Source organism: Molossus molossus, unplaced genomic scaffold, assembly GCF_014108415.1.
Source record: "Molossus molossus isolate mMolMol1 unplaced genomic scaffold, mMolMol1.p scaffold_m16_p_1, whole genome shotgun sequence".
Lineage (NCBI taxonomy): Eukaryota > Metazoa > Chordata > Mammalia > Chiroptera > Molossidae > Molossus > Molossus molossus.
Window position 1 is genome coordinate 95,422,084 of NW_023425344.1, and position 13,339 is coordinate 95,435,422.

Below are 13,339 nucleotides of genomic sequence, written 5' to 3' on the forward strand. Positions count from 1 at the left end.
GTGTATAGCCAAGGCTGTTTTAGGATTTAATTTAAATTTTAAAATACTAGTGGAGTTGGAAAGGAGTAAGTCTATAATAATTTAGAATTCTTAATTTCTCAATGCAGATATGAATTAAATGTATTTATAGAATAGTTAGTGCACAGCACACAAAAAAAATCAAGGTCATGGATACAGAGAATAGATAGGTGGTTACCAGAGGTAGAGTGTGAGAAATGAGTGAAGGGGGTCAAAAGATACAAGCTTCCAGTTATAAAATCAATAAGTCATGGTGTTGTAATGTATAGCATGGTGGCCATAGTCGACAATATTGTATTGTGTATTTGAAAGTTTCTAAGAGAGTAGATCTTTAAAGTCCTCATCACAAGAAAAAAAAAATTGTAACTGTATGGCAACAGATGTTAACTAGACTTTTTGTGGTGATCATTCTGCAATATATACAAATATTGAGTCATTATTTTGTACACCTGAAACTTACTATATTTTAATTATACCTCAACAACAAAAAAGAAAACTTAGAACATGCTGAATATTGTCAGGTACTACATTGATTTTCTAATGGGAGTAAAGTTAACATTCGAGTGTGTGCTTTGTGTGTCAGGTATTATTAACTTTTTAAGAATCTAGTATATAGGTTGAATATTTGTTGGCCTCATCTTTTCAGCTTACAGATCGGCTGCCCTTTTTGTGAGGAAGTATGCTTTCTCTGTGAAGGCCATTTGTTTTCTTGAATTTTAGCATAAGCTGTACATTGAATAGTATGGAAGTAATGGCATTATGTCCATTATGTGGACTGCTGTCAACAGATGATGTTTATATTTTAACTGATTAATAGCAAATTTTAGTAATCACCTTAATTTTTTATACAGAACTCATTAGAGCTAATCCCAGAATCAGTCACTAATCACCTAAGTCTTAGTGACAAGATTGAAAAATGATAAGAAGTATTTCAAAAGAAATAGAGGAAAGTTTTATTCCTATTTCTCCTTAAGTAATTTGTCTAATCCAGGCGCTTATGTATGCTGGTTTTAGAGGAATTTCTTTTATGAAACATTTCATACTGGTACAACACTGATTTTGTAGTCAGTTTTTTAAAAAATAGGTTTTCATTGATTTTCAGAGAGGGAGGAAGGGAGAGGGAGAGAGAAACATCAGTAAGAGAGAAACATCAATCGATCAGTTGCCTTCTGCACCCCAACCAGGGATTGAGCCCACAACCTGGGCATGTACCTTGACTGGGAATTGAACCAGTGACCTTTTGGTACACGGGACAAGACTCAACCAACTGAGTCACACCAGCCAGGACTGTAATCATTTTTTTGTTGTTAGTTTACATCTTATTTTTTGGACTGTTTTGTTGGTGATTAAGTTGTAATACATATGTTAGGGCTTATACCTAATGAAAAATTCCTTATATTCTCTATTCGTGTCAGATAGTAAATGGAGTTATTTTGGTTTGTTTCTGTCCACCATTCTCTGTCCAGAAAACATGAGCAGGAATGGTGACAACACAATACAGATTCTGTAGAAACCAGAAGTACCCACATTTCCAAATAGGTGTTTAGTGCCAGTGGTTTGCACCCTGGGAAGGAGCGTGCTGTATTGTGGGGGAAAGCTTGGAATCACTGGAAACTGCATTTTATTCTCTCTCTGCCCATTCATTCTTGTCTGAAATAAAAATGGACACGGTAATACCTACCTCAAAGGTTTATTAAGTCAAAATGAGGTAATGTATGTGAAAGAATCTGGTGACTAACATGCTCTCAGTAAATAGTTATGTTACTGTTTTTTGTTTGTTTAAATATGTTTTTATTGAATTTTTTAGAGCGAGAAAGGGAGAGGGAGAAATAGAAAAATCCATGAGAAACATCAGCATTGATCAGCTACCTCCTGCATACCCCGTGCTGGGGATCGAACCAGTGACCTCTTGGTGCTTGGGTCAACACTCAACCACTGGGCCACATCGGCCAGGCTTTTACTGTTTCTTAAGTAACTGCTAATTCTCTGCATTATGTTCTTTGGTCATAAAATTCATTTATTAACTACATTCTAGGGCTCTTGAATGCCTACTATAAAAAAAAAATAATAATTGTGTTTTTCTGACTTTTTCCAGTTTTCTACATTTTTTTTTCTTTGTTGTTAATCCTCACCAAAGGATATTTTTCTATTGATTTTTAGATAGAGTGAAATGGAGGGACGGGGGCTGGCGATCAAACTTGCAACCCAAGCATGTGCCCTTGACTGGGAATTGAACACAGGACCCTTTGGTCTAAGGGCTGATGCTCTAACCACTGAGCAAACCAGCCAGGACCAGTTTTATACGTTGTAAATTCTAGATTCAGATACTGAATTCTTTAGATGTTAGCTGGAGGGATGAAGTAGCAGGTCTTTCTTTCTGTCTTTGGGGGGTGGGGGTGTGATATGACAAATGGCATATATCACAGTTCTTGAGTCTGGCATCTGAAATGTTCCTTTAATCAGTGGAATTTATGTTTTTGCAGGTATGGGCGGAGCTGCCATTGCACCACCCACTTCTCTTGTAGAGAAAGACAAGGAATGTATGTATCTGTTTCTTCCCCTCTTTTAATTTGATACAAATCTTTAACCCAGCTTGGGAAGTCTTAGCTTCTATCAGCCAGGTTTCCTGAGTGTAAAGGGAAATTGCACAAAAGCCTGTTCTCTGGCCTAAACCCTGAGGCCCAGTGTGTGTCCTTGAGGCTGCTTCTCCCTTCCACTCCTTATACTTTAGAAGTTTTAATGCCAGGCTCTGAGATTTTTTTTTTTTTTTTTTAATCCTCACCTGAGGATATTTTTCCATTTTTTGTACGGATAGAGTGGGAGGGAGAGAGAGGAAGAGAGAGAGAGAGAGAAACATCGACGTGAAGGGACACATCGAGTGGCTGCCACCCGCACGACCATCCAGGGCCGGGGACAAACTGCAACCGAAGTACGTGCCCTTAGCGGGAACCGAGCCCGGGTCTCTCCGGACCGCAGGCCGACACTTTAACCGCTGAGCCAAACTGGCCAGGGCTGAGATTTGTTTTTTTATACAGTAAAATGCTGTTTGTTTGTTTTTTGTTTTGGTTTTAGCTTCTCCAACACTTCATATTTGGAGTTAGGTTAAAACAAATAATATGTAGTTTGTGTACTCTGGTTTAGAGGCTGTTATATTCATGACCTTCCACAAGGTGGTAGTGCCTTCTTGAGTAGATTTTTCTGCTATTAGTTTTTTTTGTTTGTTTTTGTTTTTTAGCCTCACCTGAGGACATTATTCCATTTTTTTATTCAGATAGAGTGGGAGAGAGAGGAAGAAAGAGAGAGAGAGGGAGAGAAACATTGACGTGAAAGGGACACGTCGAGTGGCTGCCACCCACACGACCCAACCAGGGCCAGGGACAAACCGCAACCGAGGTTACATGCCCTTAGCGGGAATTGAACCCGAACCCGGGTCTCTGGGAACCGCAGGCTGACTATCTAACCACTGAGCCAAACTGGCCAGGGCTCTGCTATTAGTTTTGATTTCATTACCTATTGCACTATTTATGTTGTCTTTTGTAAAAAATATAATTCAAAAAGTATTGTGAAATACCTTTTATGTGAAAACACTGGGCAAACCATAAACCCATTTGAAATCAGTCTCTGGGAGTGGGCCCCAAGGATCTGGATTTTTTTTTTTAATCCTCATCCGAGGACATTTTTGCATTTATCTTCAGATAGAGTGGGAGGGAGAGGGGGAGGAAGAGAGAGACACACACATCGAGTGGTTGCCACCCACACGAACCCCAACTGGTGCCGGGGACAAACTGCAACCGAGGTACGTGCCCTTAGCGGGAACCGAACTCAGGACTCTCTGGTACATGAGCTGATGCTCTAACCATTGAGCAAAACCAGCTAGGGCTGGATTTTTTTTAAGCTTCCTTGTTGATTCTTCTATATAGCTAGAGTTGAAAATCACTGCTCTGGTATATTCAAAGACCTTTATTCTGTGCTAGGCTAATGAAGTAGTAAACTGAGAATCCTAAGACAGGTATACAAGATGCTACGGGAATCAAAAGAGAATTTGATTGGATCTGTCTGGAATATACAAAAATCTTCAGGACTCAGACAAAAATTGTCATTTAGAGCACTTTTAAGGGATAACATTTCAGTAAAATATAAAAAGGACATTTAAGATAATCAACAGTTGGAACAAAGCTAGAATTAGAAATATAGTGCTGTACCTCTATAATTTTAAAAAGTCATGTAGAGGCTGTAAAATGGATTTTGATTTTTTTTCTCCTTATAGTAAACTAAAAATGTCAGTTCATTTAGTTTAAGATAACCGAAATACAAGTGCAGTTTGGAATTTTTTTGTAGTCTTTTGGTAAACCTATTTTATTTTTATCCAACAGTACCCCGAGAATTTCCTTATGAAGAGGATTCAAGACCTCGCTCACAGTCTTCCAAAGCTGCCATTCCTCCCCCAGTATATGAGGAACAGGACAGACCTAGATCTCCAACGGGCCCTGGCAACTCCTTCCTCGCCAACATGGGGTAATGGTTCCAAGTGCTGTCGTCTCGGCAGGTGTAAGAAGGACGAGATTCAGTGTGACGTGTTGGCAGTCCTTTCAGTAGATGCAGCTTGTTTTAAAGTGAGGGCATTCTCTGCTTGTAGGGAGATGCTTGGTGTGTTTGGTCACGCTGCATCATTCTTGAGAATCAGTGCTTGAGTCACATGGAGGGCACTGCAGCACAGTGCTGTTATATTTTATGCGAAACAAAGCCTTCTAATATATAAGTTTGGGATGATTTAATTGCTGAACGTGGTATTCTCTAGGTAGGAAGTTTCTGATAATTATTTACATTTATTTTCACAACATTTAGAAATAAAATAGCTCATATGAATTGCAGCTAACTTATACCATGTCTAAAGGGTAAATGACATCTTTGTTTTTTGATAAAATGAGCCATTTGCTTTAAGATCATGGCTCAGTAACTTTGGTCTAAAAACTCTTAGTCACACTCAAACTATAGAGTGTTTGCCTGCATGTAAAAATCAATTTTAAGGTTGACTTTCAGGTAGGGCTTGTGGAATTTTTAAAAAATCACCACTGGACTTGCCATGCTTTTTGATTAAAAGAATGTTTTATGTAGTTTACTTTGTCTCTTTCATGCAATGAGGTGCTATCAGATGAAGCAGGGTTACACTAAGGCCTTTGTTCTGTGTCCTTTAGAAGGATACTGCCTAGGATAGAAATGCTGTGACCATAGTAATCACACCAGTCTGCCCTTGCCTATGTGCATATGCTTTGATTCTTAGAACCTTCGAGAGGTGACTAGTCAACAGTTGGAGTTCCTGCATCGTTAGGATTTTGAGTTTCTGACCTTGGTATCCATTAATGTAAAACGAATACAATTTAAAATGTAGTTCCTCAATCATACAAGGCTCATCTCAAGTGCTTAATAAACACACAAGGCTAACAGCTACCCTATTGGGCAGTGTGGAGAGACAACATCCCCATCATTGCAAAAGGATTTATTGGGCTGCCCTAGAATGTATGCTGGAGGGTGGACAGACATGAAAGTGTTTTTTTTTTTCTGCTAATGATGAAAATGGACTTTTTGCTGAATCTCCTTTTAAACAGGAATTCAGTCTTCAGCTCATGCCTAAGAAAAATGCAATGTGGTGCAGTTTGGCAGTTTTTGGTCTTTTATTTTTAGCCCTAGAATAGCTTCAAATGAAAATTTTAAGGAAATCACATAAGCATGAAGTAGTGTAGGTACAGTTCTAGTTGAAGCAGGATTTTGTGGTTCAAGCCTTAAGTAGCAGTGGTCACTGGGGGGCACCCTTGAGATCTTTGAGGCACCAGCAAGTACAGCTTGAAAGTTACAATATTAGAAAAAAATCAGTAGCTGGAGAATTATGAGTTATGGGTTCCAATTTCAATTCTACCATTAGTATGTATAGAAATTATTTCTGAATATTGTGTCTTGTTTTTGTTTCTAATTAGCTTTAAGCTAGCCAGCTAATCTGGGCCTTGGTTTATTTTCCCATCTTTAAATAGATGATCTCTAGGAGCTCTTTATAAAGTCTGTCATTGGAAACTCTACTACTATTTAGAAAAGTGCATTTTCATCGTGAAACTTTATACTTTTTTTGATAGGCACATTTTTTTTCTTTTTTCTTTTTTCGGCTTTAAATAATTCTTATTTTTCCATTATAGTTGACATACAATATTATATTAGTCTCAGGTGTATACCCCAGTGATTAGATATTCTATATTAAGTAATAACCCCGATAAATCTAGTACCCATCTGACACCATGCATAGTTATTAAAATATTATTGACTATTCCTTATGCTTTACTTTACATTCCCATGACTATTCTGTAACTAACAGTTTGTACTTCTTAAACCCTTCACCTTTTTCACTTACCCCCCAACTCTTCTCCCATCTGGCAAAATGTTCTCTATGAGTCTATCTGTTCTGCTTGTTTGTTTATTTTTTTAGATTCCATGTATAAGTGAAATCATATGACATTTGTATTCCCCTGTCTGACTTACTTCACTCTGCACAATACCCTGTAGGTTCATCCCTGTTGTTGCAGATGGCAAGATTTCATCATTAAAGTAATTGTTGATAGATAATGTATTTATTGCCACTTCATTATTCATAATTTTTTTTTCTTCTTCTTAAAGAAGACCCTTTAACATTTCCTATAATACTGGTTTGGTGGTGATGTACTCTTTTACCTTTTCTTGTCTGGGAAGTTCTTTATCTGTCCTTCAGTTCTAAGTGGTAGCTTTGCTGGGTAGAGTAATCTTGGTGTAGATCCTTGCTTTTCATCACTTTGAATGTTTCTTGTCACTCCTGACTAGCAAAATTTCTATTGTGAAATCAGCTCCCTTATAGATAACTGCTTTTCTCATGCTGCTTTTAGAATTCTCTCTTTGTCTTTAACCTTTGGCATTTAATTAGGATATGTTTTGGTGTGGGCCTCTTTGGGTTCATCTTGTTTGGGACTCTCTGTGCTTCCTTGACAGGCACATTAAAAAATAAATAAACTGTGGTCATAAGACATACTACTAACGCATGGAATCTAAACAAACAGACTCATAGATACAGAGAACAGACTGATGGTTGCCAGAGGGGAGGGAGGAGGTTAGGGGACTGGGTGAAAAAGGTAAAGGGTTTGAAAAGTACGAATTGGTAGTTACAGAATAGTCATGGGGATGTAAAGTATAGCACAGGAAATAATAGTCAATAATATTGTAATAACTACGTGTGGTGCCAGGTGATACTGGAAATTTCCAGGGGAACACTGTAAAGTACATGATTGTCTAACCACTGTGCTGTACAACTGAAACTGATACAGAATAATATTGAGTATAAACTGATAGAAAAATGAAAGATAGCAGTGCAGATACTAGAACACACGAGAAGTCTAGTGTTTTCTAACAAGGGTATTGGGGAAAGTTCATTAGGGAAAGTAATATTTCTTTTACCTTAAAGATAATCTCAGGATATCCAGGGTTTCAGCATTAGTTTTTTATATTTCTTTCATCCTGAACATCCCTACAAACTTCCATCTAATGGCCCATTGTTAATTCTTTGTTACCTCATCAAAGCCCTTGTAGAATTTCTATTCTCCTTAATGGAAGGAGAATGTTATGATATAAAATCCAATTTGTGCTATAGCTGATGACTTCAAGTGTAAAGGATCTTTCTTTCTTCCTCACAGTGGCACAGTAGCACATAAAATCATGCAAAAGTACGGCTTCCGGGAAGGCCAGGGTCTTGGGAAGCATGAGCAAGGGCTGAGCACTGCGTTGTCGGTGGAGAAGACGAGCAAGCGAGGAGGCAAGATTATTGTGGGCGAAGCCACAGAGAAAGGTGGGTCTTCCCCAGAAGCAAGGAGAAATGCAGTCCCGAGTGAGAGGAGTGACTTTCTCTGGAATAGATTAAGATAATTCCTGGTTATGATGCATTCCATTTCTGTGTTGTAGCTCATCATCTTTATTCAGAACAGATGTAGTGATAGGAAGGTCCATAGGAGTAAAGACAATGACTTTGGCAGAAAATGAGCAGTACTCAAGAAAATAAGTTCATGCCTACTTCTACTAGACAAAGAGTCTTGTTAGATTGATAAGATCATAGTTATGTTTTTAAAGCATGAAAGACAGATCCATATATAGTATATCAGTGATTATATCTGCTATATTTCCATCCTATAAGGGTTCTTACTGGTAGATGGTGTCTAGTTGATGTTTTATTTTTGTTCTGTCAATACACAGCTTTAGTAAGCAGCCAGTCAGCCTAGAGTTGCCCTGATTTGTGGGAGTATCTGCAATTAGTCAGCCAGTGGCTGGCTAATTAACTACTTATTATATTGGGTTACTGACCTTTGGTCACTTCCTAAGCCAAGACTCTCACTTGTAAGGGTTGGAATTGATGTGCTCTGTCGTCTTCTTAGAAAGTGAACTAAGCGAAAATTGTAGGTAACTGAGGAAGCTAAAAACTTCCAGAAATTATAGTAAAACCTTATACCAAAGCAAAGCAGATGCTTTCATTACAGATAAAGCTACATTTTTGTTCAGCCATAGATGCTTATAGATGACTATAGGACATAAGAGAGTTGCTATTGAAATTAAATCATTGTAATTTGGACTCAGTGCTCTAACATGTCTACATCTGATAATTTATTTTCCTACAGATGCAGCCAAGAAGTCGGATTCAAATCCATTGACTGAAATACTTAAGTGTCCTACTAAAGTGGTCCTACTAAGGGTAAGAAGAAGAAGGAATAAACCTGTTTTCTCACCTTGATATACGTGTCACTCCACCCTAACCTGTCTCTGCATGCTTTCAGCACTACTGATACCATAATGGGTAAAGAAAACGGAAAATAATACTTTTGCAAGTGATAATTTTGGATAAACTACATATAACACTGATAGAGTTCTTTTTTACTAATGTTTCTTTGCTAAGTGGAATATTTAAGACTATATGATTACTTTAAAATATTTGAAATTGTTAGGAGTTCAGCTTAATTTATGTATTTTTATGCTTGCATAATTGCTCTTGCAACTGTGAAGTTGTGTGTGTGTGTGTGTGTGTGTGTTTTAAGTTATAGCAATTTTGGGGGACTACAGGGATGAAAATTTTAATTGTTATTTGGGATGGAGAACATTTGCTATCATAAAAATTATTTATACATCTTATTTATATATTAATAAATTATACTTGATACTTGAATTAATTTATTTTTGTTTATAGAACATGGTTGGTGCAGGAGAAGTAGATGAAGACTTGGAAGTTGAAACCAAGGAAGAGTGTGAAAAATATGGCAAAGTTGGAAAATGTGTGATATTTGAAGTAAGAAGGGGTTTTCTTTTGATGTTTATAACCTGTTGTGATTGACAGGTTACAAAACGTTTTCTACAAATAGAGATGTTATGCTGTGCTTAAATAACATGGTCTTACTACAGAAGATGACAGGTGTTGGTTATACTTCTCTTACTTGGTTATAAAAATTTTCAACATAAAGACAAGAAGGACTTCAGATTTTATTTGGAGAAGAAATAAACATTTCATTTTATGATTGAGGTTTAGTTTGGTGATTAAAGACTTTGATTATAGTATGCTCAATAGTTTAGTTACTTGGACATGCCTTTGATTTCATTCATTTGGCAAGTATATATTTAGTGCCTCTCAGGTATCCAATACTGTATTGAGAGCATTGGGGATGTTCTGTGCTCTTAGTGATCTGTTTAGTGGAAACAACAAAACAAACACATGTAAAAATAGAGAATATTTTGTTGCGAGATTCAGTAGTATTGACTAAGTACTGAAGTTGAGAAAAGGATTGTTAGATCAGCAAAAAAACAATATCAGATGTGAGCTGAGCTTTGAAATGAATGGGTAGGATTTGGATAGGTGGAAAAGACTCAGATTAAGGTCACAGCTTCTGGGAGACTGACAAGGGCTACAAAATGGAATGGTTGGGCATGTTCGGGATTAACAGGAGACATGTTTACATAGATGGAATGGGGCCTTATGCAGGGTGTAGAGAACACAATAGGAATTTAATCTATTATGAGAGGCAATTAGAATACAAAATTTTTTTTTATCTTAAGTTGCTGCTCTCACTCTCGCTTCTCTTTTATATCATGTTGCCACATAATTATTTGTTTACGTGTCAGCTGTCATAGGACCTCCACAAGTTCACACTGCTCTACTTAGCTGTCTATTCCCAACACCTAACACTGCACCTGTCATAAACAGATCTTCAGCTAATTTTTTATGACAAATTATACTTATTTCCTTGGTATTTCACCACTTCTTGTTCATATATGATGATAATTGGCATACTTATTCTGACAGAAATCATTTTAGGAAGAAAACTCACATTTTGTGATCTCTCAAATGATAACTTGACCTATTATACTTTTGTTTCTTTTCCAGATTCCTGGTGCCCCTGATGATGAAGCAGTACGAATATTTTTAGAATTTGAGAGAGTTGAATCAGCAATTAAAGGTAAGTTGTACGACTAAATATAAAGAACACAAAAGTTGAATTTGTGATCTTGTTATAATTAAAACATGTTCTTTTAATGTCTTACAGGAACCTATATTAACTGGCTATCTTTTTGTTTGCCTTTTAGCTGTCGTTGATCTCAATGGGAGGTATTTTGGTGGACGGGTGGTAAAAGCATGTTTCTACAATTTGGATAAATTCAGGGTGTTGGATTTGGCGGAACAAGTTTGATTTTAAGAACTAGAGTACGGGTTGAAGCTGCAAGCTGAGCAGAGAAGAAAAAAGCAACAGCCAGCCTGCATGGCTGTTGGGTACAGAGACTCTTGGAAGGACTGCTAAGATATATGTTAATTAATCCCTTTTTTTATTTTGTGGTTTTTTAATATAGTATAAAAATCCTTTTAAAAAACAATGTGTGCCTCTCTGGTTGTTTCTCTTTTTTATTACCACATCCGAGGTAATGAACTTTTTTTCGCTAGGATTTCATGATAGTTCTCAAGTGCTTCAGTAATACAGCATTTCTTGCACTAAAAAAATCTAGAAAGTTTCAGGAAATGGGGCTGTATTAAGTTATTCTTTGTGTTTCTTTTTTTTTCTCTCTTTGATTAATTTTAATAAAACTTGCATATTACTGTAGCTTCATTCTGTAATAAAGTATCATCTTGGCAGTCTGCCAAAGGTGAAAATGTCTGCTTTCTCTAACAGAGAAATTCTTCTTATTGACTCTAGTCAGAAAAAAGTCTTGATGACCTGAACTAAGGTTGAAGAATTGTGAACTTACTGTGACCTGTTTGGATGAATCATTTCAATTAAGCTAAATCAGACTGTAGGGTTTCTGGTGGATTTAGGATATAGAAATCATGATGTCAGCATTTGTCTTTTAGAGATAGTCTTTAGCATAGATATGTAATTTTAAAATTTATAAAGTTAAGCTACTTAAACTGTACTGCCAATTACATAATTCCAGAATTATGAAGAATTGTACCATTGAAGTGCAGTGGTATGTGTGGCTTAAAAATTTAACAGGACCATGAATAAAACACAAATATTCAGTACCGGCCATTGCCAGAGCAGCAAGTCTTTCCAGAATATACTTGTGTCTATGTTCTGGTCCTTGCTTGCCCAAATACTGCTGAAGGTTATTATGACATGAAAGCGTGTTGTGACCCTTTGGGAAAAGAAAGCACTCAACATTTCTTTGCATTCCATGGACTTGGTTTGAAGACCTAAGGAATATTTTGACCCTTTTTAAAAAAGGATTTTCTCATGTTTTTATTCAATAGAAATAAAGGAATAATGTTTTCTCTTTTGTGGTATTACTTTACTAAGTAAAATTTAATTGAGACTTGGTTTTTGTGATAAAAGTGCACATATTTTATAAAACAAATTTGGGTTCATGATTATAATGTAAAATAATTACATAATTGAATATTTTGTAGGACATAAGAATAAACAGCAGCCCTGGAATTTGGATAGGTCTACCTATGGACTGAACTACTGAATAATGATGCCATGTTTGGTTTACAAGTACCTAAATGTGCTTATGCTGAATATTTATTATGTTGGCTTAGTATAATTTGTATAAATTCTAATATTCTTAAAGTATAAGTTTCAAACTGCCTTTGATATCTGCATTATTATTTTGTTGCATAATAATATCATTGTTTATTTGCATTTAGGTGGCTTTCCCTAACATTCTCATGATCAAAAACCAGAGAAATGCAAGTAACTAATTTTTGGTAGCATGGACACAGCTTGATTAATATCTTTCTCCCCATCTCTCCAGTCCTTTTTTTTTTTTCATTAATCCTTACCTGAAGATTATGTTTTTCCTGTTGGTTTTTTTTTAGACTGGAAGGGTGGGGCAGGGAGAGAAAAATCGAGATCGATTGGTTGCCTCCCACACAAATCCCGACCAGGGCTGGAGAATGAACCTGCAACCCAGCTACTTGTCCTTGACCAGAAATTGAATCCAAGATCCTCTGGTGCTCAGGCTGATGCTCTAACCACGGAGCACATGGGCCAGGGCTCTCCCCATGACTGCATTAATTATTTAATGCATTATTTGCAGTGAATTTCTGATACTGAAATACTTTTTAAATCTGCAAGATAGTGCTTGAGAATTTTTTAATTAATTTTCAATATTAATTAAAATTTAACTTCAATATAAAAATTTCAATATAAATTAAAAATTAAAGGTTCAGTGTAATAAACATTTGTCCTTCTTGGCCCACCTGTGGTCTTCTGAAAGCCCTTTCTGTGTTTGGGGAGTTTCCTGCATTCACCCCCCTCCTTAAGGTAGAGAAAGACTAGAAATTTGCTTTCCCAGCCTATCTTGCAGCTAAGGCTGATACCATGTCCTGGGCTCTTTGTATCAGATGTGCCACTCCAAGTCTTCAGCTTGGAGCAGAGCTTATACAGGAGCTGTCCTCATAGGCAGAGTAGGCAGTGTCTCGTCTTTGGGCAGTGGTAGCAGAGACCTTGTCATCCCATGGTGGCATGTATTGTGGTGGGGCCACTTGTGTGGCAGGGCAGTCTTTGGAGCAGTTTCTAGGTGTGATTTGGGAATTTTCTTGCTTGGGGCCTGTCTGGAGATTCTGTATGCTATCTAGTTTGTTTGCTTTTGGAAGGCGGGGGTAAATTCCTTTTCACTTTAAACAAGCCTGAGTAAGTTCTCTCATTTGCAACTAAGAACAGCTGACTGATAAACAATTTGATACTGGAATTGCAATGACAAATCCTAAAAGATGGAGGGAGAAGAACCCACTATCCTAGGTGAGTTGGTAAAACTAGTTATTTGTTGGCATAGCATCTTATCAGAC

The 13,339-nt window shown here is 36.9% G+C and overlaps 1 protein-coding gene across 1 annotated transcript in view; it reads left to right on the top strand.

Annotated features, from left to right (window-relative positions):
- The window catches only part of RBM17 (RNA binding motif protein 17), a 35,870-nt gene extending 24,944 nt beyond the window's left edge, over positions 1-10,926 (top strand). The window contains exons 6-12 of the mRNA XM_036244465.1: positions 2,502-2,558; positions 4,392-4,533; positions 7,722-7,873; positions 8,694-8,767; positions 9,257-9,355; positions 10,445-10,517; positions 10,645-10,926. Of these exons, the coding sequence (XP_036100358.1) occupies positions 2,502-2,558; positions 4,392-4,533; positions 7,722-7,873; positions 8,694-8,767; positions 9,257-9,355; positions 10,445-10,517; positions 10,645-10,748 (701 nt within the window). The 3' untranslated portion in view covers positions 10,749-10,926. The remainder of the gene's footprint in view (positions 1-2,501; positions 2,559-4,391; positions 4,534-7,721; positions 7,874-8,693; positions 8,768-9,256; positions 9,356-10,444; positions 10,518-10,644) is intronic.
- The last annotated feature ends 2,413 nt before the right edge of the window (positions 10,927-13,339 follow it).